General features: G+C 37.5%; 1 protein-coding gene across 11 annotated transcripts in view; it reads right to left on the bottom strand.

The window, feature by feature from the left end:
* MAGI2 (membrane associated guanylate kinase, WW and PDZ domain containing 2) overlaps positions 1–26,867 on the bottom strand; it is a 1,353,221-nt gene that overhangs the window by 488,918 nt on the left and 837,436 nt on the right. For all 11 annotated transcript variants that reach the window (XM_067042757.1, XM_067042759.1, XM_067042752.1 and 8 more), the window contains one exon: positions 7,083–7,298. In XM_067042757.1, coding sequence (XP_066898858.1) covers positions 7,083–7,298 — 216 coding nt within the window. The remainder of the gene's footprint in view (positions 1–7,082; positions 7,299–26,867) is intronic.

The raw sequence follows: 26,867 nt of genomic DNA, 5'->3' as shown, positions 1-26,867 counted from the left end.
TAAAATGAATCCTCACATCTTTGAAATTGTATGTGCTATGTGGTTTTCAGAATGTAATGAATTCTGGAGATATTTATCATATAGAAACAAGTTCCCCAAATTTTCAACTAACCTTGGGGTGAGAGAAACTAATAACAAGTATTGAAAATATTCAAAGACCAAAGCAAGGTATGAAATGAAATATAGGACACGTATATACAATAATTCTTAGATCTTGCTTTCAACATTCTGAAAAAAATCAGGAGATTAGTACTACATGAAACATAACATCACCTTCTGAAGTTTTAGGAACATCAAAGGGGCTGAAAGAGAAAAGGAAGAAGGCTTTATTTAACCTTGATCTTGATCATTCAAGTGCCATTCTTTGAGGCCAAATTGGAGTCAAGGTATTTTTTGATGAGAGTAAGAAGTCAATTAGGAAGTAAAAGATAAAGGTGCTATCCCCTTATCTCTGAGTGCCCAGAGAGACCTTATCCAGAGATCTTCCCTCTTCAGAGCCAAAGACAAGCCCTCAGCCAGAAATAACTTGAGCAATTTCTGTCTGACAATAAAGTAGCTAAGATTTCACACTGAAATTATAATCATATCCATTAGGAGAAATATGTGATAAGAAAATGGGCTACAGGGTGAATATCAGACCTAGAGAGAATGGATGGCCATGAGTAGAAAAAAGCTTAAACTCTAACAATGCCTGGAGAACCTGAAGACACAAACATTTCTGTATGTGCTCCACAAACCCCGGTGTGAGCCTGGTTGCTCTTGCTGTGCCTTCCTCCTTCATGTATAAATCTCTCTCTCATATACATCATATAAACACTCAGAGAAGCAGAAAAAAACTCTCTACAAAAGGTTGAATGCAAGATTCCAAAAATGTTGAATCAATCTGAGGGCACAAAGAGGTTCAAATAGTGCTTCGCTTTCAGATTTATCACAAAATGAGTCTGCTTTGATTTTAAAAGACATCCCTGAAATTAATCATGATTTCATTTTTTTCCCCAATGGTATAGTTACGGTTACTACTAAAGTTCATAGCTACAGACTAGAAAGTGATTATCTTGTTACTTTATAATCACACCTGGATACTCAGAGCATTTTACAATTAGGGCAGTTTTAACTTTCAAATGAGCCTTTTAAGAAAAGATCAAATGCCCCTCATTTATAAATGGAATATCTAATTTTAGAAGGTTAACTTAAAATAGCCCCAGAAATTTGCACCTCCAGTGAAGAGATAAAACCAATACTGTTTGGGAACAAGATAATAAAATTAAGCCTCCCCCCTGGGAAAAAAAAAAAAAAAAAGAGAGAGAGAGATAAAGATCTGAGTGGATACACACATCGCAGTCTCTGTGAACCCACACAAAATAAGCAGGGGTTAGGCGCTGGGGTGCTTTCAGAGTGTACCATTATTCACAGGAAAACAGCGAGATTCACTACGGAGGACATAATTCTTTTGACAGTGACAGGACCTCATTCACAGAACCAGGACTGATGGTGCATGCACAGTCAGCGTGCCAAGTGGCACAGGACCTGGATGCGGGTCCCTAATGGTGAACTGAGATCATTGCTGAGGACACTTGGTGATCACATAAGGGACACTCTGTTTGCTCTCTGGGAGACGCAGTTCATTTGCACTAATTGCAGGCTTGGGGGCCTGGAGAAGGCAGCTCTGTGTATACATACTGTATTCCCTTTGTTGGCGAAGGTAGCTCTCACGGGCCCTGTTCCTCCTGGCATTGTGTATGTGTGTGTATTAACAGAGAGACTTAGCTGCCTTTAAAATATATGTGCATTTCTAATTCTTTGCACTAGGCTTACTAATAGCTGGTGAGGGGAAGCTACAATATAATAGTGAATTACTTTCCGGAAAACTTTAGCAGATAATTCATGAAATAAAAGAAATCCAAGGAAGCCTAACCCAATTACTATGGTTTACAGGATTTGTTTTTGTTCAGAAAAGTTCACTTGAAAAAAATAAATTTATCTACTGCTCTATTAACCACCTATCTATTTGGGTCATTTTCACAGTTAGAGAGATTAATAATTCTCATCTCTAACAATACATCTCTTAAAATATACTTCTTTCTTTTGTTATCAAACAACTTTTGAAGAAATGTAAGATTAGGAATTTCATATCTTTCAATCTTAGAAACACTGCATGTTGAAAACACTAAATAGTGTAAAATGAGAATGAAGTAAATCTAATCATGTTGCATTAGTAAAGTTTTGACATTCTCAAGGTTTGGTTGACTGAAAAATAAATATTTACTAAGAAATTAAAATATTTAATGATGTATACTAATCACCAAGACAGGTATACAAAAAGGTAGAAATAGTCCGTGTCCTGGTAATGTTTACAATTTATGAGAGAATGACAGACATGCACATTATGAAAAGTTACCTGTAAGGACCAAGCTAACCAATACCTCCTAAATGAATGAGAAGTATAAGTTATACTTCAATAATTCAGAGATGAACAGTCTCAACTTTTCACTACGAGAGTAAACAAGTGATTTCCAGAGAATATAAAAATTTTGATTGAATTGTGAATAAAAGAACAGCAGGTTCAAATGTAGAAAAGGCTTGTCGGACAGGTGAAGGTGTTTTATGTGTATGGGGATGTAGACGAGAGAAGAGAGTTAGGGAATAATGGGAACCAAAGATAACAGAGGTGTTGCCGTCAAGTGTGAGAGGACATGGCAGTTGCCCAAAGAGTCTGAAGCAGTAGAAATAGAAACTCATCCAAGTTTTGAGAAGGATAGTTACATGACCAAATGCTGGTTCAAGAACCTTTTAATTGACTGAAGAGTAACAGGGAATTTGACAGGAATGGAGCCTGGAGGAATGGAGGTCAGTTAGGGGACTGTGGTCCACAAATGAGGGGATGAGGGAGTGATGTAGGATGGGGCAGTGGTATTAGGAAGGAAGAGATAAAAGCTAAAGGTACAGTGATCTTTTATACCTAATAATGTATATCCAGCCTGTGGGGAGAAAAGCATCAAACTCTGAGCTATCTGGGTAAAAAGCAGAATTAGAGAAATCCAGTAAGGGACTCTGTAAGTTGGTTTGCTTGTTTGTTTTATGGGAGAAGAGTTTAAGTGGAATGTTACATTTAAGTTGCTGAAGAAATGCTTGGGGTGGGGGCAGCCGAGTGGGCAGTAGTTAGACATATGGCCCTGGAACACAGGAGAGAAGTGAAGGTTGCAGGTAAATATGCAGTATTGGAAGCCACAGGGCTGGATATCACCTCTAACAAGATAAAGATGTCTGAACATACGGTGAGGTTGATGTCAAAGGGAAGGTTTCCTGAGCATATGAATTTGAAATATCAGTTTAAAGGCAAATTCTCTAAGATGATGTAAGGATATATCATCCTTGCAAGAATTAGAGCTAATATCACTTCCATGAACCCCGTGAAGGACAAATATAATGGAATACAACATAGATGAAATACACTGAACTGCAGGATTGTGATTTACCTTACGGAGGTCAGAAGTCTCTTTGTCCTCAGCATAGTTAACAACCCAGGGAAATATGGTGGAAAAGGATGAGTTCAGGTCTTCCTGGGTCCAGATTTCAACTCTGCTACCATTATCTTAGTTAAGTACCTTAAGGTAAATTTCAGCATCTCATTTGTTGAGCAAATATACTGTGATTATGGGACTAGAGATAATATATGTCCTATATGCCTAGCACATTGTATGCATTCATTAAAGGGATGTTGTCATTGTTTATTTTATTTTTATTGTAATTTTTGTTATTTACAATGATAAAACACATTTCTAAGGGTAGAACTACACTAATTTCCATCACCAAAGTGACATATATCAGAGAAAGAAACATTTCTGTAATGTAATTTTGAGTAAAAAGAGAGAACCTAGAATAAAAATATGTTTGTTGATAACATTAGTAGAACTTCATGGAGAAATTACCTATTTATAAGTGATCACTGACTTTACACAGATACGGTCTGAAAGAAAAAGAAATACATAATTCTATAAACTACAGTTCAAAGGAGAAAAAGATAAAGAAAACGAGTAATGGGTAAATTGAGGACTCTAAAACCTTCATTTACATAGAGAAAATAGTTCATTTTGGTAAAGTATATAAGGAGTTAAAGACTGTAGGTTTGGTACTTATATAAATACAGAATATTATAGAAAACTAGGAATCTTTTATATTCATAGAAGGAAATAAGTTTACTTGCACGTAATTTCCAGAAATGAAAGAAATAAGCCTTTGGTAGGTAAAAATTTATAATTCCATGTTTAAAAATGTACAGGTAAAATAGTGGTCATGTGTCTACAAACTGCTAAGAAATATATTTATGTTTCTATTTGGTGATATAAGACTTGGGATAGTAAAGCAACTAAGATAATGGGTTCTGGATCCAGATTTCCTATGTAATATTTCCTATTTCCAGTTACTGGGCAAATTATTTAACTGTAGTGTTCCTCAGTGTCATCTGTAAAACAGTACCTAACTAATAGGTCTGATAGGAGAATTAAATGCACTAATACACATAATGAGGTTAAGGAGTTCCTACACATGGTAAGATCCAAAAGAAGTTAATTATTTAATATTGTTTATTATCATTATCATCAATACTACTTGGAATGGAATGAAATTACCTCAGTAAGTTTTTCTCCCTTTCCAAATGTGCCTCACTATATTATTTATGCTCTAAACTGATGTCTGATATTAATTACTATTACAGGCTCTTACAGGGCAGTGTTAACTAAAATTTAGCAACAATTTTGTCAATATTGTTTGAAGTGTCCTGTATCCAACAAATGTATATGAGAAGAAGACAAAGGCAGGACAAAGACCCTGTGCTAGAAAAAATGTGATGAGGTTCAAATGGTGAAGAGTTGGATAAATGTATATAAGAGGGGGGGCAAAGAAAAAGTTTTATCCTAAAGTTTCTCTTGGATAAACATAAAGAAAAACAATGGCATTTCTAAAATGGGACTGGTCAAAAGATTTCTAGTAAGGGATGATGGACCAATTTTCTGGTTTGGGGCTGTTTCCTCCATCTTTGAACATTGGGTGAAGAGATGCCTAATTTATACATCTCTCATGTCCCATAATAAGAAAGAAAAAGTAGTATAAGAACACTTGCCAAGCCAGGCTCACAGAACCATGTTTGTGGCATCTGTTGACTATCCAGATATCCCAAAGCTGTCCTGCACGGTTGTTCTCTATCATTGTCAGCCTCAGAAGTCCAGAGACAGTCACATGGCTAGGGCTGTTAAAGAAGAGTTCAAACCAGTCCATTTTCCCTGGAGCCTTAAAAACCTCCTAGACATAAAAATACCCCATTCTTCATGTCTCACGTATGAGTAGAAGGGAATGGAGCTTTCCAGATTCACTGTGCCCCCCAATTAAACAAATTTCTAGTTTAAGAATCTGTTGGTCAAGAATGCTTCATTTGATTTGCCCTATACAGAGTAGAAATGAAAACAAATCAATTATTTGGGCCTAATCAAGGCCATATATTTTACATTTTTAACTATAAGGTGTTAACCAGTAAGAAATTCTATAACTACTCTTTGACACCCAACTTCTACTTCTTTTGTGATTACTTGCTTCCATTTAGCTGAATTGTTTTGCTTCTCACATAAAAAATCAACTAAGAAAACGATGTCCTATCAACTTAATTTAAATCCATTACATGATGAAAAGTAAATATTTTGACAGAGACATTTCAGAATCAAAAAAGAGAAGGTATCTAATTTCTTGAAAATTACCAGATCATATTACAGTAAACAAGTTACATTATGCACCCATAGTGATTTTTAGCATTTGTACCCAGAAATCAATGATTGCTAGGGTCAGAGAATAAGTTTTTAACCAATATATTAATGGAGGAAGTTATCCTCCTCTGAGTAACCAAGAGGAAACCACTTTTTAAGGTTTTACACCTTGATTGACACATACTGAATTTTGGTCTCCTTATGTGTAATGAAGAACATTTTTACAGGTATTATGGAAAGGGAAGGTAAAAAAAAATAGGCTTAAGAAGCCTTTCTTTGATAAAAATAATTGGGTATGAAAATTCAAACATTATGTCACTATAGAAGCAGTACAGTAATAAGTAAAAGTAAAGACATCAAAGTAGTTGTAGGAAATATCTTAAGAATAATATGTATGCAAGGTACTTGTGTTAATGTTTTTTCAACAGTTTTAACACAGCCCTTTGATTTTCAATGCCCATTAAAATAATGATATGTCATTATTAAAAACTACCTAAAACAAAACTTTGGAAACTTATTCCAAGATTATAGGCAAAGAGAAAGCCATAGTTTAGTTTTGGTAACATTTAATTATGAATAAGATAATTTTTAAAATCTATTTTATAAATAAAAATTTTGGCACTATATTAGTAAGTATAAGAAAATTGCAAATCCATACCTTGCAAAACCACACTTTATATCTAATACTTTTTTTAATATATGTGATATGACAGATGATAAATTAAAGGGATAACAAGTCTTTCCCTTGTTCAAGGGTAATTGCCTTCACAGTGTCACTTGTGAAGATGCTTTCTCCAAATTGTCAGACTAGGTGGTAAGGATGGGAGGATAAATACATGGGCATTATGTAGCTATGGTTATTCTGTGGACTGTATTCATTGACTCCATTAACTAAATAACATGACAAACCTCTATTCACAGAGATGAAAGTATAGTAAGATTTCTAAGGCTAGATTATATCTAATATTAACTAACAAAAATTTTGAAATGTCACACAATCATATTCATGAACTGTAACACCTTCTAAGATTTAAACCGCTCACTATATTGCCATTAATATTGTATAAGTGAAACAAGAAATTGAAGAAGTTGAATGGATTCCTTGATATGTCAAAATTAAAACTAATAAATTTGATACAAGAATCATTTCCTTTCGGTTTGATATCATAATCTTGTCTCCCTGAAGATAACTACAATCATTGCATACACACACACACACACCTGAACATATATATGTGAAAAAAATACACATTTGAACACAGGGATATAATATATATTCAGATACATCTAGAAGAGCTGATGAACCTATAACAAATGTAAAAGACTAACCTGGTGTTACTACTACTCCATTTCCATTGACCACAGGCCTCTCTTCCTCTTCCTCCTCAGGAGGCTCTATGCTTGCTTTCTCCATGTTGCTTACTGATTTATTCCTTTTTCGTTTTCCTTCAGTGCTTGGAGTGGCTCCAGGAAGTATCTGGTCTGTTACATTTAGTAACAATGGTGCTGGTTCTGCTGGAGGCTTTGGGGTACCGTAGTAATTGTCTGTAAATGATACAACACATATGAAGTTAAATATTGTCTGCAAATGATACAACACATATGAAGTTAAATATTTCTCCTACCGGTGTGCATAATTTGTAAAGTATGGAAATTTTATTAACAAATGTGTATCCTAGTTTATACATATATATTTTATATATACATACATATATATCATTTTATATCCTTTTATGTTTTTATATAGGTGTTTATTTGTTGCTTCTATTGTATTGGGCTTTAATGCTTAAACAAAGATACAGATCTATCTTCATTTCACCTTAGTGCCAAATCAAAATATAGTCTTAGCTATTAGTTTCATATAACACATAGCAATTTCAAAGTAATCAAAATTTTTTTATAACAAGCCTTGATTATAATCTTTTTAAAAATAATTATGTCTGAATAAGAGTCTGGGTAACTTATTTTTTAAGCAAATCTTATAACATTCTGGAAAGGCAAAGCACATTGTGCTTTTCTCCAGCTTTCAAAGGGCTCTGGCTGTTGTCCTTGATGTGCACAGAATCCTGCCTAGAGCTATATCTCCATTCCAGTTTAGTGGTTCCCATGACTGCTGACAGTGGGCCTGTTGCTCTAATCATTCTTCAGATTACCACAGCTCTTTTTCCCACAGCTCCATGATCTGAGCTACAGAAACAGTTGTTTCCCCCATCAGTCTGTGAGACTTCTAAAAGAGGAGACAAATTCCTATTTATCTCTGTCATAAGAGCCTGGCAAACAGTAACATGGAATATATGCTTACTATGTGAACATCTTTATATATTCAAAGCAAATTACTTTTATGAAAAAAATACTTTAACTTAAAAATCAATGTTATGCTTTTAGCATCAACTTCAAACCCATATTGGTGTTTTCAGTTAATTGAATAATTTATGCACATATGTGCTCACTCATTCATTAAAATCTTTATTTAGTACTGACTGTGCACCCAAGCACTCCAGTATAGTCTGAGAGAAAATGACTATAATACAATCCTTGTCTTCCAGATGCTCAACGGTTTAGTGTGGAAGACAGGCACATTTGACATTAAGCAGATAAGCATTAAAACAGGAAATAGGATTAAGCACTCAATCAAGGAGGCATAGAGGGGGAACCACATCTCATTATCTGCAGAGGCCACTGAAGGCAACTGAGAAAACAGTGTGCTGTGAAAGAAACCAACCTTAAGTAGAAGTTATGGGGTCTAGATTTGGATTGTCTATATAACTACAATTCAAGCAAGTTATTTACTCAGTAAGGCTCAATTTCTTCATCTATCAACTGGAATGGCAATACTTGTTACAATCACCTGCATTCTGGGTTGCAAACTACCAAAACATACTCTAGTTAAATTAAAGATGACAAGGATGTGCTGAAAAGGTATGAGATGGCTAGTTGAGGGAAGAGGCTGGAGACCCTTGGGGAAAATGGGCGGAAACAAAGGAGTCCAGTGTGGACACCCAAGCTGCGTCTGCTGGCCCTGGACTCTGAAATCCTAGCAGGTTCCACTACCACAGGCCATAGAATCACAATACTTCTTATCTAATAAATATAATATAAAACTCGTAAATAGTCCTGCACGTCCCGATAAATAATATAATTTTAAGTAGTGTTCTGAGATCTTCAGTGTTTTTTTTTTAATTGGAGTAAAATTGCTTTACAGTGTTGTGTTACTTTCTGCTGTACAATGACGTGAATAAGCTACATGTATACCTATATCCCCTCCCTCTTGGACCTCCCTCCCACCCCACCCCTCTAGGTCGTCACAGAGCACCGAGCTGAGCTCCCTGTGCTGTACGGCAGGTTCCCACTAGCTATCTGTTTTACACATGGTAGCTTATTTATGTCAAACCCAATCTCCCAACTCATTCCACCCTCCCCTTCCCTCGTGTCCATATGTCCATTCTCTATGCCTACGTCTCTATTCCTGCCTTACAAATAGGTTCATCTGTACCATTTTTCTGGATTCCACATATACGCATTAATATACGATATTTGTTTTTCTCCTTCTGGTTTACTTCACTCTGTATGACAGACTCTAAGTCCATCCACATCTCTACAAATGACCCAATTTCATTCCTTTTTATGGCTGAGTAATATTCCATTGTATATATGTACCAAATCTTCTTTATCTATTTATCTATCGTTGGACACTTACTTTGTTTCCATGTCCTGGCTACTGTAAATAGTGCTGCAATGAACATTGCGGTACATGACTCTTTTTGAAGTATGCTTTTCCCAGGGTATATGCCCAAGAGTGGGATTGCAGGGTCATATGGTAGTTCTATTTTTAGTTTTTTAAGGAACCTCCATACTGTTCTCCATAGTGGCTGTATCAATTTACATTCCCACCAACAGTCCAAGAGAGGGTGTGGAGAAAAGGGAACCCTATTCAGTGCTTTTAAGTATATGCAGTACTAAGAAAAATAAATCACACTTCAGTGTTTTGTTTTGTTTTGTCCAATTTGTATTTTAGGGTTTAAATCTCCCTGAGGTAGAAAAATAACCTTTTACTAATTAGAAATAAATGCATAGGGGGGAGCGAGAAGATGGCGGAAGAGTAAGACGCGGTGATCACCTTCCTCCTCACAGATACATCAGAAATACATCTACACGTGGAACTTCTCCTATAGAACACCCACCGAACGCTGGCAGAAGACCTCAGAACTCCCAAAAGGCAAGAAACTCCCCACGTACCTGGGTAGGGCAAAAGAAAAAAGAATAAACAGAGACAAAAGAATAGGGACGGGACCTGCACCAGTGGGAGGGAGCCGTGAAGGAGGAAAGGTTCCCACACACTAGGAGCCCTTTCGCGGGCGGAGACTGCGAGTGGCGGAGGGGGAAGCTTCGGAGCCGCGGAGGAGAGCGCAGCAACAGGGTGCGGAGGGCAAAGCAGAGAGATTCCGCAGAGGATCAGTGCCGACCAGCACTCACCAGCCCGAGAGGCTTGTCTGCTCCCCCGCCGGAGCGGGCGGGGGCTAGGAGCTGAGGCTCGGGGTTCAGTCGGATCCCAGGGAAAGGTCTGGAGTTGGCAGGGTGAAAACAGCCTGAAGGGGTTAGTGCACCACAGCTAGCCGGGAGGGAGTCCAGTTGAAGTCCGGAGCTGCTGAAGAGGCAAGAGACCGTTTCTTCCCTCTTTGCCTCCTGGTGCGCGAGGAGAGGGGTTTAAGCGCGCCGCTTAAAGGAGCTCCAGAAACGGGCGCGAGCTGCGGCTGTCGGCACGGACAGTAGAGACGGGTGTGGGACGCTAGGGTTGCTACTGCCGCCACCAAGAGGCCTGTGTGCGAGCACAGGTCACTCTCCACACCGCCCCTCCAGGGAGACTGTGCAGCCTGCCACTGCTGGGGTCCCGGGTTCCAGGGACAGCTTCCCCGGGAAAACGCACGGTGCGCCTCGGACCGGTGCAGCGTCACGCCGGCCTCTGACGTCGCAGGCTCGCCCCGCCTCCGTGCCCCTCCCTCCCCGCTGCCTGAGTGAGCCAGAGACCACGAATCAGCTGCTCCTTTAACCCCGTCCTGTCTGAGTGAAGGGCAGACGCCCTCAGACGACCTACGCGCAGAGGCGGGGCCAAGTCCACAGCTGAACCCCAGGAGCTGTGCGAACAAAGAGAGGGGGAGGTCTCTCACAGCAGCCTCGGAAGCAGTGGGTTAAAGCTCCACAGTCAACTTGAAGTGCCCTGCATCTGTGGAAAACCTGAATAGACAGCGAAATATCCCAAGTTGAGGAGGTGGACTTTGGGAGCAAGATATACTATTATTTTCCCCTTTTTTCTTTTTGTGAGTGTGTATGTGTGTGCTGCTGTGTGAGATTTTGTCTGTATAGCTTTGTTTTCACCATTTGTCCTAGGATTAGACCGACCCGTTTTTTTTTTGTTGTTGTTGTTTTTTTTTTCGGCTTCTTTTTCTTTAATAGAAATTTTTCTTCTTACTAATTATTTTTTATTTTAATAACTATATTTTACTCTATTTTGTCTTCTCCTTTTCTTTCTTCCTCTCTTCCCTCCTTTCTTTCCTACTTCCCTCCCTCCTTCCTTCCTCCCTTCCTTCCTTTCTTCCTTCCTTCCTTTCTTCCTTCCTCCCTTCCTTTCTTCCTCCTTCCCTTCCTTTCTTCCTTCCTTCCTTCCCTCCCTTCCTCCTTCCTTTCCTTTCTATTTTTTTCTCCCTTTTATTTTGAGCCGTGTGGATTAAAGGCTCTTGGCACTCCAGCCAGGTGTCAAGGCTGTGTCTCTGAGGTGGGAGAACCAACCTCAGGACACTGGTCCACAAGAGACCTCCCAGCTCCACGTAATATCAAACAGCGAAAATCTCCCAGAGATCTCCATCTCAACACCAAGACCCAGCTTCACTCAAGGACCAGCATTGAACAGTGCTGGACACCCTATGCCCAACAAAGAGCAAGACAGGTCTACAGCCCCATCCATTAGCAGAGAGGCTGCCTAAAATCATAATAAGGCTACCAACATCCCCCAAACACACCACCAGATGTGGACCTGCCCACCAGAAAGACAAGATCCAGCCTCATCCACCAGAACAGAGGCACTAGCCCCCCCAACCAGGAAACCTGCTCAACCCACTGAACCAACCTCAGCCACTGGGGACAGCCACCAGAAACAACGGGAACTACGAACCTGCAGCCTGCAAAAAGCAGACCCCAAACACAGTAAGATAGGCAAAATGAGAAGACAGAAAAACACACAGCAGATGAAGGAGCAAGATAAAAACACACCAGACCTAACAAATGAAGAGGTAATAGCCAGTCTACTTGAAAAAGAATTCAGAATAATGATAGTAAAGATGATTCAAAATCTTGGAAATAGAATAGACAAATTGCAAGAAACAGTTAACAAGGACCTAGAAGAAATAAAGAGGAAGCAAGTAACGATGAGCAACACAATAAATGAAATGAAAAATACTCTAGATGGGATCAATAGCAGAATAACTGAGGCAGAAGGTCGGATAAGTGACCTGGAAGATAAAATAGTGGAAATAAGTACTGCAGAGCAGAATAAAGAAAAAAGAATGAAAAGATCTGAGGACAGTCTCAGAGACCTCTGGGACAACATTAAACGCACCAACATTCGAATCATAGAGGTCCCAGATGAAGAAGAGAAAAAGAAAGGGACTGAGAAAATATTTGAAGAGATTATAGTTGAAAACCTCCCTAATATAGGAAAGGACATAGTCAATCAAGTCCAGGAAGCACCGAGAGTCCCATACAGGATAAACCCAAGGATAAACATTCCAAGACACATAATAATCAAACTGTCAAAAATTAAATACAAAGAAAACATATTAAAAGCAGCAAGGGAAAAACAACAAATAACACACAAGGGAATCCCCATAAGACTAACATCTGATCTTTCAGCAGAATCTCTACAAGCCAGAAGGGAGTGGCAGGACATATTTAAAGTGATGAAGGAGAAAAACCTACAACCCAGATTACTCTACCCAGCAAGGATCTCATTCAGATTTGATGGAGAAATTAAAACCTTTACAGACAAGCAAAAGCTGAGACAGTTCAGCACCACCAAACCAGCTTTACAGCAAATGCTAAAGGAACTTCTCTAAGCAAGAAACACAAGAGAAGGAAAAGACCTACAAGAACAACCCGAAACAATTAAGTAAATGGTAATAGGAACACACATATCAATAATTACCTTAAATGTAAATGGATTAAATGCTCCCACCAAAAGACACAGACTGGCTGAATGGATATAAAAATAGGACACATAGGGCTTCCCTGGTGGCGCAGTGGTTGAGAGTCTGCCTGCCGATGCAGGGGACGCGGGTTCGTGCCCCGGTCCGGGAGGATCCCACGTGCCATGGAGCGGTTGGGCCCGTGGGCCATGGCCGCTGGGCCTGTGCGTCCGGAGCCTGTGCTCCACACGGGAGAGACCGCAACAGTGAGAGGCCCGCATAGAGCAAAAAAAAAAAAAAAAAAAAACCCAAAAAATAGGACCCATATATATGCTGTCTACAAGAGACCCACTTCAGACCTAGTGACACTTACAGACTGAAAGTGAGGGGATGGAAAAAGATATTCCATGCAAATGGAAATCAGAAGAAAGCTGGAGTAGCAATTCTCATATCAGACAAAATAGACTTTAAAATAAAGACTATTACAAGAGACAAAGAAGGACACTACATAATGATCAAGGGATCCATTCAAGAAGAAGATATAACAATTGTAAATATTTATGCACCCAACATAGGAGCACCTCAATACATAAGGCAAATACTAACAGCCATAAAAGGGGAAATCGACAGTAACACAATCATAGTAGGGGACTTTAACACCCCACTGTCACCAATGGACAGATCATCCAAAATGAAAATAAATAAGGAAACACAAGCTTTAAATGATACATTATACAAGATGGATTTACTTGATATTTATAGGACATTCCATCCAAAAACAACAGAATACACATTTTTCTCAAGTGCTCATGGAACATTCTCCAGGATCGATCATATCTTGGGTCACAAATCTAGCCTTGGCAAATTTAAGAAAATTGAAATCGTATCAAGTATCTTTTCTGACCACAATGCTATGAGACTAGATATCAGTTACAGGAAAAGATCTGTAAAAAATACAAACATGGAGGCTAAACAATACACTATTTAATAACAAAGTGATCACTGAAGAAATCAAAGAGGAAATCAAAAAGTACTTAGAAACAAATGACAAGGGAGACACGACGACCCAAAACCTATGGGATACAGCAAAAGCAGTTCTAAGAGGGAAGTTTATAGCAATACAATCATACCTTAAGAAACAGGAAACATGTCGAATAAACAACTTAACTTTGCACCTAAAGCAATTAGAGAAGGAAGAACAAAAAAAACCCCAAATTTAGCAGAAGGAAAGAAATCATAAAGATCAGATCAGAAATAAATGAAAAAGAAATGAAGGAAACAATAGCAAAGATCAATAAAAGTAAAAGCTGGTTCTCTGAGAAGATAAATTAAATTGATAAACCATTAGCCAGACTCATAAGAAAAAAAGGGAGAAGACTCAAATCAATAGAATTAGAAATGAAAAAGGAGATGTAACAACTGACTCTGCAGAAATACAAAAGATTATTAGAGATTACTACAAGCAACTGTATGCCAATAAAATGGACAACCTGGAAGAAATGGACAAATTCTTAGAAATGCACAACCTGCCAAGACTGAACCAGGAAGAAATAGAAAATATGAACAGACCAATCACAAGCACTGAAATTGAAACTGTGATTCAAAATCTTCCAACAAACAAAAGTCCAGGACCAGATGGCTTCACAGGCGAATTCTATCAAACATTTCGAGAAGAGCTAACACCTCTCCTTCTCAAACTCTTCCGAAAGATAGCAGAGGGAGGAACACTCCCAAACTCATTCTATGAGGCCACCATCACCCTGATACCAAAACCAGACAAAGACGTCACAAAGAAAGAAAACTACAGGCCAATATCACTGATGAACATAGATGTAAAAATCCTCAACAAAATACTAGCAAACAGAATCCAACAGCAGATGAAAAGGATCATACACCATGATCAAGTGGGGTTTATTCCAGGAATGCAAGGATTCTTCAATATACGCAAATCAATCAACGTGAAACACCATATCAACAAACTGAAGGAGAAAAAACATATGATCATCTCAATAGATGCAGAGAAAGCTTTTGACAAAGTTCAACACCCATTTATGATAAAAACCCTGCAGAAAGTAGGCATAGAGGGAACTTTCCTCAACATAATAAAGGCCATATATGACAAACCCACAGCCAGCATTGTTCTCAATGGTGAAAAACTGAAACCATTTCCACTAAGATCAGGAACAAGACAAGGTTGCCCACTCTCACCACTCTTATTCAACCTAGTTTTGGAAGTTCTAGCCACAGCAATCAGAGAAAATAAAGAAATAAAAGGAATCCAAGTAAGAAAAGAAGACGTAAAGCTGTCACTGTTTGCAGATGACATGATACTATACATAGAGAATACTAAGGATGCTACCAGAAAACTACTAGAACTAATCAATGAATTTGGTAAAGTAGCAGGATACAAAATTAATGCACAGAAATCTCTGGCATTCTTATACACTAATGATGAAAAATCTGAGAGTGAAATTAAGAAAACACTCCCATTTACCATTGCAACAAAAAGAATAAAATATCTAGGAATAAACCTACCTAAGGAGACAAAAGACTTGTATGCAGAAAACTATAAGACACTGATGAAAGAAATTAAAGATGATACAAATAGGTAGAGAAATATACCATGTTCTTGGATTGGAAGAATCAACATTGTGAAAATGACGCTATTACCCAAAGCAATCTACAGATTCAATGCAATCCCTATCAAATTACCACTGGCATTTTTTACAGAACTAGAAAAATTTCACAATTTGTATGGAAACACAAAAGACCCCGAATAGCCAAAGCAATCTTGAGAACGAAAAATGGAGCTGGAGGGATCAGGCTCCCTGACTTCAGACTCTACTACAAGGCCACAGTAATCAAGACAGTATGGTACTGGCACAAAAACAGAAATATAGATCAATGGAACAGGATAGAAAGCCCAGAGATAAACCCACACACATATGGTCACCTTATCTTTGATAAAGGAGGCAATAATATACAATGGAGAAAAGACAGCCTCTTCAGCAAGTGGTGCTGGGAAAACTGGACAGCAACCTGTAGAAGTATGAAATTAGAACACTCCCTAACACCACACACAAAAATAAACTCAAAATGGGTTAAAGACCTAAATGTAAGGCCAGACACTATCAAACTCTTAGAGGAAAACATAGGCAGAACACTCTATGACATAAATCACAGCAAGATCCTTTTTGACCCATCTCCTAGAGAAATGGAAATAAAAAGAAAAATAAACAAATGGGATCTAATGAAACTTAAAAGCTTTTGCACAGCAAAGGATACCATAAACAAGACCAAAAGACAACCCTCAGAATGGGAGAAAATAGTTGCAAATGAAGCAAATGACAGAGGATTAATATCCAAAATTTATAAGCAACTCATGCAGCTCAATAACAAAAAAACAAACAACCCAATCCAAAAATGGGCAGAAGAGCTAAATAGACATTTCTCCGAAGAAGATATACAGATTGCCAACAAACACATGAAAGAATGCTTAACATCATTAATCATTAGAGAAATGCAAATCAAAACTACAATGGGATATCACCTCACACCAGTCAGATTGGCCATCATCAAAAACTCTAGAAACAATAAATGCTGGAGAGGGTGTGGAGAAAAGGGAACACTCTTGCACTGCTGGTGGGAATGTAAATTGATACAGCCACTATGGAGAACAGTATGGAGGTTCCTTAAAAAACTACAAATAGAACTACCATATGACCCCACAATCCCACTACTAGGCATATACCCTGAGAAAACCATAATTCAAAAAGAGTCATGTACCAAAATGTTTATTGCAGCTCTATTTACGATAGCCAGGACATGGAAGCAACCTAAGTGTCCATCAACAGATGAATGGATAAAGAAGATGTGGCACATATATACAATGGAATATTACTCAGCCATAAAAAGAAATGAAACTGAGTTATTTGTAATGAGGTGGATGGACCTGGAGTCTGTCATACAGAGTGAAGTAAGTCAGAAGGAGAAAAACAAATACCGTATGCTAACACATATATATGGAATCTAAGAAAAAAAAATGTCATGAAGAGATTAGTGGTAGGACGGGAATAAAACACTACTAGAGCATGGACTTGAGGATATGGGGAGGGGGAAGGGTAAGCTGTGATGATGTGAGAGAGTGGCAGGGACATGTACACACTACCAAATGTAAACTAGATAGCTAGTGGGAAGCTGCCACATAGCACAGGGAGTTCACCTCTGTGCTTTGTGACCACCTAGAGGGGTGGGATAGGGAGGGTGGGAGGGAGGGTGAGGCAAGAGGGAAGAGATATGGGAACATATGTATATGTATAACTGATTCACTTTGTTGTAAAGGAGAAACTAACACACTATTGTAAAACAGTTATACTCAAATAAAGATGTTAAAAAAAAAAAAGAAAGAAAGAAATGCATAGCTCAGGCTAAAAATAAATATTAAGTTACAGGTCTGGTTGAATTTACATTCCTAAATAATTACCCCTATTGAATGAGATGTGATTATAAATTATACAGCAATATTCTATTTCTATAATTTGATTTATGAAATTAATAGTTTAGACTAAATTTTAGATGTAAAAGAGTACAAATTAGTTAAGACATTAAGATTATCTTTATTAGCAATAAGAATAGCAATTTAAAAGAGGCACAGAAATAAACCATGTAGTTACTATACTTGAGAAATGTAATTCATGGAGAATAGGCTTTTTTGGTTTAAGCATATGCTTAAACCAAATGCATAGAACAAAGAAACCAGAAATACCTAAAAGAAGTTGAAAAATCAGCCAGATGGTCAGGTAGCTAAGTCACTTAAATGAATTCCTCATGTTTAAGTATATACAAATCAATACATTAAGGTTAAAATCTGCCTTTTAGGGGCTTCCCTGGTGGCGCAGTGGTTGAGAGTCTGCCTGCCAATGCAGGGGACACGGGTTCGAGCCCTGGTCTGGGAAGATCCCACATGCCGCGGAGCAACTAAGCCCGTGAGCCACAACTACTGAGCCTGCGCGTCTGGAGCCTGTGCTTCACAACGGGAGAGGCCGTGACAGTGAGAGGCCCGCGCACCGCGATGAAGAGTGGCCCCCACTCGCAGCAACTGGAGAAAGCCCTCGCACAGAAACGAAGACCCAACACAGCCATAAATTAAATAAATATATTTTTAAAAAATCAAAACTATTTAAAAATATAATTTGGAAAAACTGTCCCACAAGAATGAAGTGCCTCTATGCAGAGTGCCAGGATTTAGAGAATCTAAAATCCAAAATACCACAACAATATGGTGTATGTGTAACAGCACAGATCGTGGTGAGATAAACCTGACTATGAATCCTGTCTCCCTAATCTGGCTGCCTCTTTATATCCTTGAATTGATTTAGTTAAAGTGGGACTGTGGGGCTGTAAGATGACTACAGTCACAAAAGTACAGTCAACTACAGCAACTACTATTATTATTACTATCATCACCACAATTTAGTGAGCTGGACACTGTAAAGGGCATTTTACTTCTGAGTGCTTCTATCTGATGGGGATTAAAACGAAGTCATTCAGCCTCTGCAGTTAAAAGAAAATGGAGGCTCTAAAACTATTTTCCAATACTATACATGAAGCAGGTGGAAAACCTATATCCATTTGACTTAGGAACCTCATTTCTTTTCAAAATACTATATTGCCTCTCAAGAGAAAAAAGAAAAAAAAAAATGTACGATGCAATTTGCAGCCTGCCTGGAATTGATGCAGTCCTCTAGGACTTCATTCAAAGCCACAACCAATGAGCAGAGAAATAACACTTTCAAGAGAAAGGCAATGCTTGCTACCAAATGATGAAGCAGGGACATTTTAGGTGATTTTTTTTCCCTCCTCTCTTCCAAAACTAAGTGGGTGTGTATGTGTGTGTGTTTGGGGAGACGGGGCAGGGATTATAGGCTTCCCTAGCCCACTATTTACTGACTATATTTGTATTTGTAAAGTGTGGTGTATTCATTAGCACTTTCATGTAAGTTTAATACAAAATTTCACTAACTTGGTTGTTGAATATGATGACAAAATGGAAATGATACATAACATTGTTCACTTAATTCTATCACAATTAGGATAATCTATAAATTAACATAGTTTAATTTTGAATCAATGCTTGGAAAATAAAAGAGACAATTATTTGTGAAACCTGATTTAACTTGATTTATTCTTCAGCTTTTTAAGTACTTAAAAGAATGGCTGGGCTTCCCTGGTGGCGCAGTGGTTGAGAATCCGCCTGCCGATGCAGGAGACACGGGTTCGTGCCCTGGTCCGGGAAGATCCCACATGCCGTGGAGCAACTAAGCCCGTGAGCCATGGCCGCTGAGCCTGTGCGTCCGGAGCCTGTGCTCCGCAACGGGAGAGGCCACAACAGTGAGAGGCCCGCATACCGCAAAAAAAAAAAAAAAAAGAATGGCTATCTTTTTCATAAAGATATAGTCATGAAAGAGTGAAATAGGGTGATTGTAGTCATTGCTTACATTATAAATATGAAAAAGCTTTCCAGAAATTTGAATAAAAATAGTTTATAAAAACGTCAATAATCGGTTTCATAATAATAAAAACATTTATTAAATGCCCATTTACACTGAACACTGTTCTATTAATTTCCTGCAAGGGGAGAGAGACTAAAACAGACTACATTGTTATGAGCTAACCTCCCTAGAAAATACTTGGAAAATCTAATCCATTACCCACTTTTACGCAGACCTTTCCTAAGTCACCCAGAAGAGATGAAAAGAGCTTTTTAAAATAACTTTTTGTGTACTATACTTGAAGGCTATCACAGAATTACTCCTTTGTTTTCTCTATGCTTGTTAGACCAAATCATCTTTTCAAAAAGTCTTAGTCTAAGTTTTTTAAACAATGTTTTTGTCTTTCTTCTGACCTTTCCCAGGTTTTTTTCCCCCCACTGATTTTAATGGTGAGGCCAAGGGGAAAAAAAGGAAGAGAAAACGATTTTAATGAATTATAAACTGTTCCCTTTTTTATATCCTTAGTCCTTATTGAAGGGTAATAGATACCAAAATAGTATTTGCTGAGATGCACCATATTCTTTATGTTTGTAAGTTCTGATATTATGACAAGAAGTAGGAAAGACACTAAAAACTAATTTTAGGTATGAGGAAATGTGAAAGTGCTAGTAACAAGCTGAAATACTTTGAAATGCTTTTACTTATTTCCAACACCTCTTCCCTTTAAACTAGATCATGATAGAAACATGTGATTTGTTATTTAGTTCATTTGGCTTTTTAAGTAGTAGACCCAGATGTTGACTCTGCTGTTTCAGTCCTTTGGGTGTATAATAATAACATGTGTAGGTTTTATATCAAATAATCATATATCATTCCATATGGCACCCAAGTGCAGATGGATATTAGAAAGGTACTATTCTTGTCTTCAAGATACCTCACAGATCAAGGTCTTGACCCCCATTCCTCCCCCAATATTCTCAGTGCTTTTATTCCCATTCTGGTAACCAGAAAGAATCAATTTTGGATAATGATTTAGTGGAAGAGAGATGACTGCCTACAGGTACTTTGGGACATGCATACAACACAGCCCATCACTGAGATCCCCAGACAGCTTAAGAATAAGTCCTTGCGTTGAAAAGAATGTGTGGCAAAATTTGAGAGGTTGAAAATCTCATGATGTGTTTTTTTACTGTTTTATAAATGGAGCAAATAGTTTGATACTTGGCCTCCTAATGGCACCTGCATAAACTGACTCTGACATTAAATAGAGAGGAGAGATTTGGAGTTCCAGGTCCGTGCATAATTAATTTATGTTAGAAAACCTGACAGATCATAAGTAAATAATTATTTTTATCACATCAGAGATTTAGATCTGTATTAACAGAAACAGATAAATCATGAGAGGATTCTAAATTTAAATTTTAAGACCTGTTAACGTATTACACAAGGGATAGTAACAACTGAAAATTAGTACCAAAAACCATCAAAAGACAGTCTTGCCATGGCAAGAATCACAGTCATATGGCTGCAGTTAGTAAATTAGAAATTCTGTAAATACAAAGTTAGTAAATGTAACCTCGAAAAATATTCTACTTTTCTAAAATTACACTTCCTACCAGAAAATAAGACTCAAAGTCCCACTGTAGAATGCTTTCATCAACTGATTTTTGAAGTTATTTTTGTAAGCAGCTCTGATACTTAAATTTGATCTGCCACTAAAAGGTATCATTTCCTCATCATGTCGTATATAGTTAGTAGCTTGAAACCAAAGTGCAAAAAAACTCTGACCTCAAAAGATCATGTATATTCCTTTTGTGGTGAAAAGCATTCATCTCACATGTGACGGAAATTGAAAAAAACATTCCAATGGAATTTTGTCACTGATACCTGTGCTAAACAGTAAAATGCTGAATTCTTTGCAAATTCAATGTTAAATGCGACTTTCAAAATGTGAACAGTTGTGCAAACCATGTGAAAATTTATGTTTTTTCACATGCAAAAGTGAATTATTCTGCAACAACCCCTACCCAAGAATTTCAAGTTTATTTTAAATTAATATATGCTGGTTTAATAATATGATCCCCATATGCTTTCTGAATTTCACTGTCTTCAGCTGTTCATTAGTACTCTCCAGAAATCATGTAGATGGTTTAACCTAACATTTTCTGAAACTTGTTTTCAAGTTCTCATTGAGTTTCTTGTGTTCCTGACAGAATTTTCATTTATACACGTTAGCCAATGTTGACAGACACAGGACAAATCTTTGCTAAATGGAACTATCTACAGACTGGTCAGGGTAGGTGGTTTCCTTGTTTAAAGGAAACTAGATACCCTTTCCTTCAGTGACTCTTCCCTCAGGCATTATTCAGAAGAGTTCAGAACATCTCCCACCTGTGTGGAATAAAATATGCAAAGAAATCACGCAAAGAAATCCTCAAGAGAACAGAAGGAAGTTACATATGATTTTTCAATGTCAAATATATATCTGCTTTCAAAGTAAAGCATTTGAACATTTATAATTGTAGAAACATAAAAAACTACAAGCCCAATTCACAAGCATATCACATTTAAATAATATTAAATTCCTTAGAGCAGCTCTGTCATAAAAATGTAATATCAGCCACAAATACAAGCCACATATGTCACTTAAAATTTTCTAGTTAGCAACACTAAAAAGGAAAAAAGAAAGGTGAAAATTATTGTAATAATATATGTGACTTTACCCAACATATACAGAATATTATCATTTCAATATAATATAAAAATTATGAATGCAATATTTTTACTTTTTTTCTTACTAAGTCTTCATAAGACTAAGTATAGTCTTACTATACACTTACTAAGTGTATAGTTTACACTTAAACCACATTTTAATTCAGACAAGCCCCATTTCGAGTGCTGAAAAGCCATATGTGTCTAGTGACTATTATGCTGGACAGCACAGCCTTAGACTTTTATCAAATAACATTTTAGGTTACCGTATTACCACTTGGCTCATTTTTCTCACAAATGATAAAGTGAAAATCTTACTTTAAATGACTGAGAAAACTGAGTAAACACCAAAATACAATGACAACATCAGGTGACACTGTATCAATGGTATTTTTTGTTTGTTTGTTTAATTGCTTTGCTGCACTGAATACATGTAAGATATTATTAAGCACCCAACAGATGTACATTTCAAAACAGTGCTCTTCCCCCCTCTTCCTAATCATCCATTTTATCACTTTATCTTGTCTTAACCTGAAAAAATCCACTTCTGACTTTATTATCAAGCTATAAGTTAGAAAGTAAAAAAAAAGAACAAATGTTTCAAGCAAATAATATACATATGGACTCGTGTGAGGAACCTATCTTATGTTCAAGAATAGGACTGAATAGCCCTTTTTAGTTGGTCACAACCCATAGAGAGAGCACTTGTTGACTCATGGTGATAGTGTAAAAACAGAGAGATTATTCATACGTGTTTTCCTCCCTCTCGATACATCTGGTAACACACTCTTCATTTCGATCGTCCATAGCGCTTAGAACCCAGTGTCTCATGCTTCTCTCATTAGACTCCTCTTTCATATCCCATGCTGATAATAATTCCAATTTTCTTTTTCTTCTATATAGTATATATGTCCCATTTCTAATTTTCTTTAGTTCTTGCTAAGTGACTGGATCAGCACTCCGATAAACTAATTTAAACTCGATGCCAACACCTAAAATTGGCTTAATGTATCTTACAAATTGACAGCTTTTAAATCTAATCCAAAAAGTTGATCATGAAATTAGGTCAATTCATTGGGGGGACATATGTTTTAGAAGAACTTATTTTTTGGTGTTCTCAAATCACAATAGGGATATTTTCTTGGGTAGTCAGGGCACCTGGTGAGATACATGTGATGATCCTTGGGGAACCTAAGCAAAGGTCAATGTAAAGATTTTTGGAAAACAGCCCTGAGGAAAAAAAAATAATTTGTATTATAATTCCACTTAGCACCAAATTTACATGTCTACCTTTTTGAACGGAAACCATTTTCAACTATGTTATTAATGCAACTAATTGTTTAAGTTTTAAAGTGTTAAGTGAGCTCAGTCCTTAAGAGACAGTCCCTTCATGGCTCAGTAAATATGAAAGTGGAAGTGAAATTTTGACAAATTTTTAAATGGTCATTTGTGCAAAGCTCAGTGGATTCCTGTGATAGTCATCTTGATTAAATTTACTTCTTCAAAAATTGATAAAAGAAATTGAACCTTTCAAGGATAGTATTATTTTTCTCACACAGCATTTATGGCTTGTCATATAACTTCCTTCTCTCAATGGTGCTATCAACTGTGATACTATAAAGTTACTAAGAAATTAGGAGACCTAAGGCTTTCTTTTGTCACTGTCTTGCAAGTACAATATCTAGTGAAATTCTGATTAATCTTAATTTGATTATTGGTTAATGACTAAAGAAATTTGCCAAATATCTAATTCTTAGCTGCTAATAGAAGTCAGAAAAATTTTACTTCTACTTGGAAAACAGGTTTGTTGGATTTTTTCGAGCATGCATAGGAAAGAGTCCAGCAAATATTCAGAGGATCTGGGTCCTAATCAAGGTTCTACCACTAACTTCCTAAAAGACCTTGGATTAGGCATTAAACTCCTCTGAATTTTAGTTTCCTCATTTCTGAAATGACAGAATTGGGTCATAGTTCTAAAGTACTTACCTCCAAAATTCTGCACATTTTTAAAGGATGTGATGACAACAGGTTATATTTCCTTGCCATGGTGTCAGAAAGTCTTGAATCAACAATGAGTAGAGAATGACAATAAATTGTAGCCAACAATTTCAATTACTTGAGAGCCTGGACTCATTTGCTTTCTTGACACAAATGTAGAGAACTGTCATGTTACTGTCTCTTTATATTTCTTTGCACATTCCCTTCTGGGTAAATGGCTGTGGTTACAGAGTACTTCTATTTTTGTTCCAAGCCTTTCATTTGCATCCATCCCTTTTGGTGAATTAGAAAGCCCCTAAGTAGATCCCTCATAGGATGTGAACTCTAATTACTTTGTGGAAGGCCATATATGAAGTACTTTAACTTTATATTTTAGTCCATGAGATATTTTAAAAATTTATGACTTTTAAGAGTTGACATTTTCATTGTGACCTGTGAGACGCAAACATAAATCCTAGATGTTAGAGTATAGTTAAAGTTAGCAGCAGTGTAGAAGCAGAACCAATTTATGAGCCAGGAAAACAATGAACAACCCAAAAGGTTAGAGAAAATAAGAGTTTTTGGTATTTAACTCTGAGGCTTTGTGTAACTGTAACAAGTCTTTAATAATGCTTTTTTTTTTTTTTTCCCTGAATCAATGTACTCACAACCTATGAAAATCAACCTGTGACAAAGACAGTTCTGTCAGAACTACTGGCAGTTTATATTTAAAAGTCCAGAAACCAACCGTTAAATCTTTTTTTTTTTTGGTGGTGCGCGGGCCTCTCACTGTTGTGGCCTCTCCCATCGCGGAGCGCAGGCTCCGGACGCACAGGCTCAGCGGCCATGGCTCACGGGCCCAGCCGCTCCGCGGCATGTGGGATCTTCCCGGACCGGGGCACGAACCCGTGTCCCCTGCATCGGCAGGCGGATTCTCAACCACTGCGCCACCAGGGAAGCCCCGTTAAATCTTTTAAGATGTATTTTTTATTGAGGTACACCTCCCACAATCCTCAAATTTTTACATTATAATTTTGCCTTTCACACTATCTTTCTCATTGTGTAGTAAATTTGAAAGTATCAGAAACAGAAGTTTATTGTAGAAAAATTGTTGCATTAATGAAGGAAAAGTAGAGGGAGAAATGTGTGGAGAAAAGAGCAGATAAGAAATGGAAAGTAAGAAGAAAAATAAAGAGCAGGAGGAAGAGGAGAAGAAAGAATTGGAGGAAAAGGTGGAAAAAGGAAGGAGATGAGAAGGAGTAGGATGGGGATAAGGAGGAGGGCTAGGATGTGCCTTTGCATGACGTTCTAACATTACTGCTGAGTGACACTCTGGCCCAAAGCCATGCATATGTGCTCATCTGTCATCACCTAACAGCCGATAACGCACTAAGCTACACTGTCCAATAGGGCAGCCACTTGTTACAACTGGCTGTTGAGAACTTGAAATGTGGCTGGTTTGAATTGACAAGCTGTATAAGTGTAAAATCCACACTAGATTTTGAAGAAGGTACAAAAAAGTAAAGCACCCCAGTTATTATTTTTATGTTGATTACATGTCAAAATGATAACGTTTAGAATGCATAACGTTTCAATTCCTCTTCTAGCTCTTGTGAGAAAAAGTAAAACTCAATACGTAGTCAGTTACTGGTAGCAGGTAATGGCATCCATACCTAACAAGAGCTGGTGAAGGTGAGGGTTAGAGTCAATCCAAAGGTCCAGGACAATAATAGACACTTGATGGGTAAGAGGCTCAGCCAGGAAAAGGTTTCAAGGGTCACCAGGGGGGTTGAGACTCTCATAAGCTGACCTAGCCAATTATTCTGTCATTTATTTAGCTAATATTTACTGAGAGCCTACTACGTGCCAGGCATAAATTATCTCAAGGTACAATGATGAAAAAACAGGCAAGTCCTCTTTGAGCTTACCTTGCACCGAGGAGACAGATATTAGTCAAATACTCACACAAATACTAAATTACAAATTGACCATAACTATAAAGGTCAAGTAGTAGTGTTCTGAGAACTCTGAGAAAAGTTCAAGTTAGGCTTGTTAAGGAAAAAAAAATGGCACATGATTAAAAACCCAGTCCCCTCCCCTCCACCTGGGCCAAAATATGTCTGGGTCAATACAGATTTTTAAGAAATGCATGTGGCTTTTCTAACGATAAGAAATAAAATTTCTTTATTGTTTCTGAAACTTGTCCCAAGGACTTCTCTGAAGGTTAAATAGCTGAGCTAGATGGAAGTTGACATATATGTGAATATGTGCATGTTTATGTGTGTGTTCTTCCCCCAAACAAACCTAGCTGCTTATAAAAGCTAAATGTAAAATTTCTGCTAACTAGTTAGCCAGATCAGTTTCCCCTGTCTCAATTTAACTCAAGACATAGTCTATGTTGTAAAATACTTCTGACATTCCAATAATTGAAGGGCTATGTGGTTTGAAATTTAAAGTTTGGTTTTTGATGATATGAAACTAACTGAAGGTATATTTGATGGCAGGTTTAATGTAATGATTAATCTTCTCTCCCCCACACTCCCTTGGTACTACAGTAATATGGTCTTTCTTTCCAGACTGATAACCAGTGTAGACTACTCACTTATTGCTTCTGACAGTGTGGACAGGGGTGGAGTCAGTGAAAGGCCAGCTTCCCATGGCACTGATGTCTAAATTGAGATTAGAAAGATGAGTAGAATCTAGTAAAGGTTCGAGACATACAAGAAAAGCATTCCAGGCTGAAGGAATACATTTGCAAA

This window comes from Kogia breviceps, chromosome 9 (genome assembly GCF_026419965.1).
Source record: "Kogia breviceps isolate mKogBre1 chromosome 9, mKogBre1 haplotype 1, whole genome shotgun sequence".
NCBI lineage: Eukaryota > Metazoa > Chordata > Mammalia > Artiodactyla > Physeteridae > Kogia > Kogia breviceps.
This window is presented reverse-complemented; position numbering and strand designations above follow the sequence as displayed.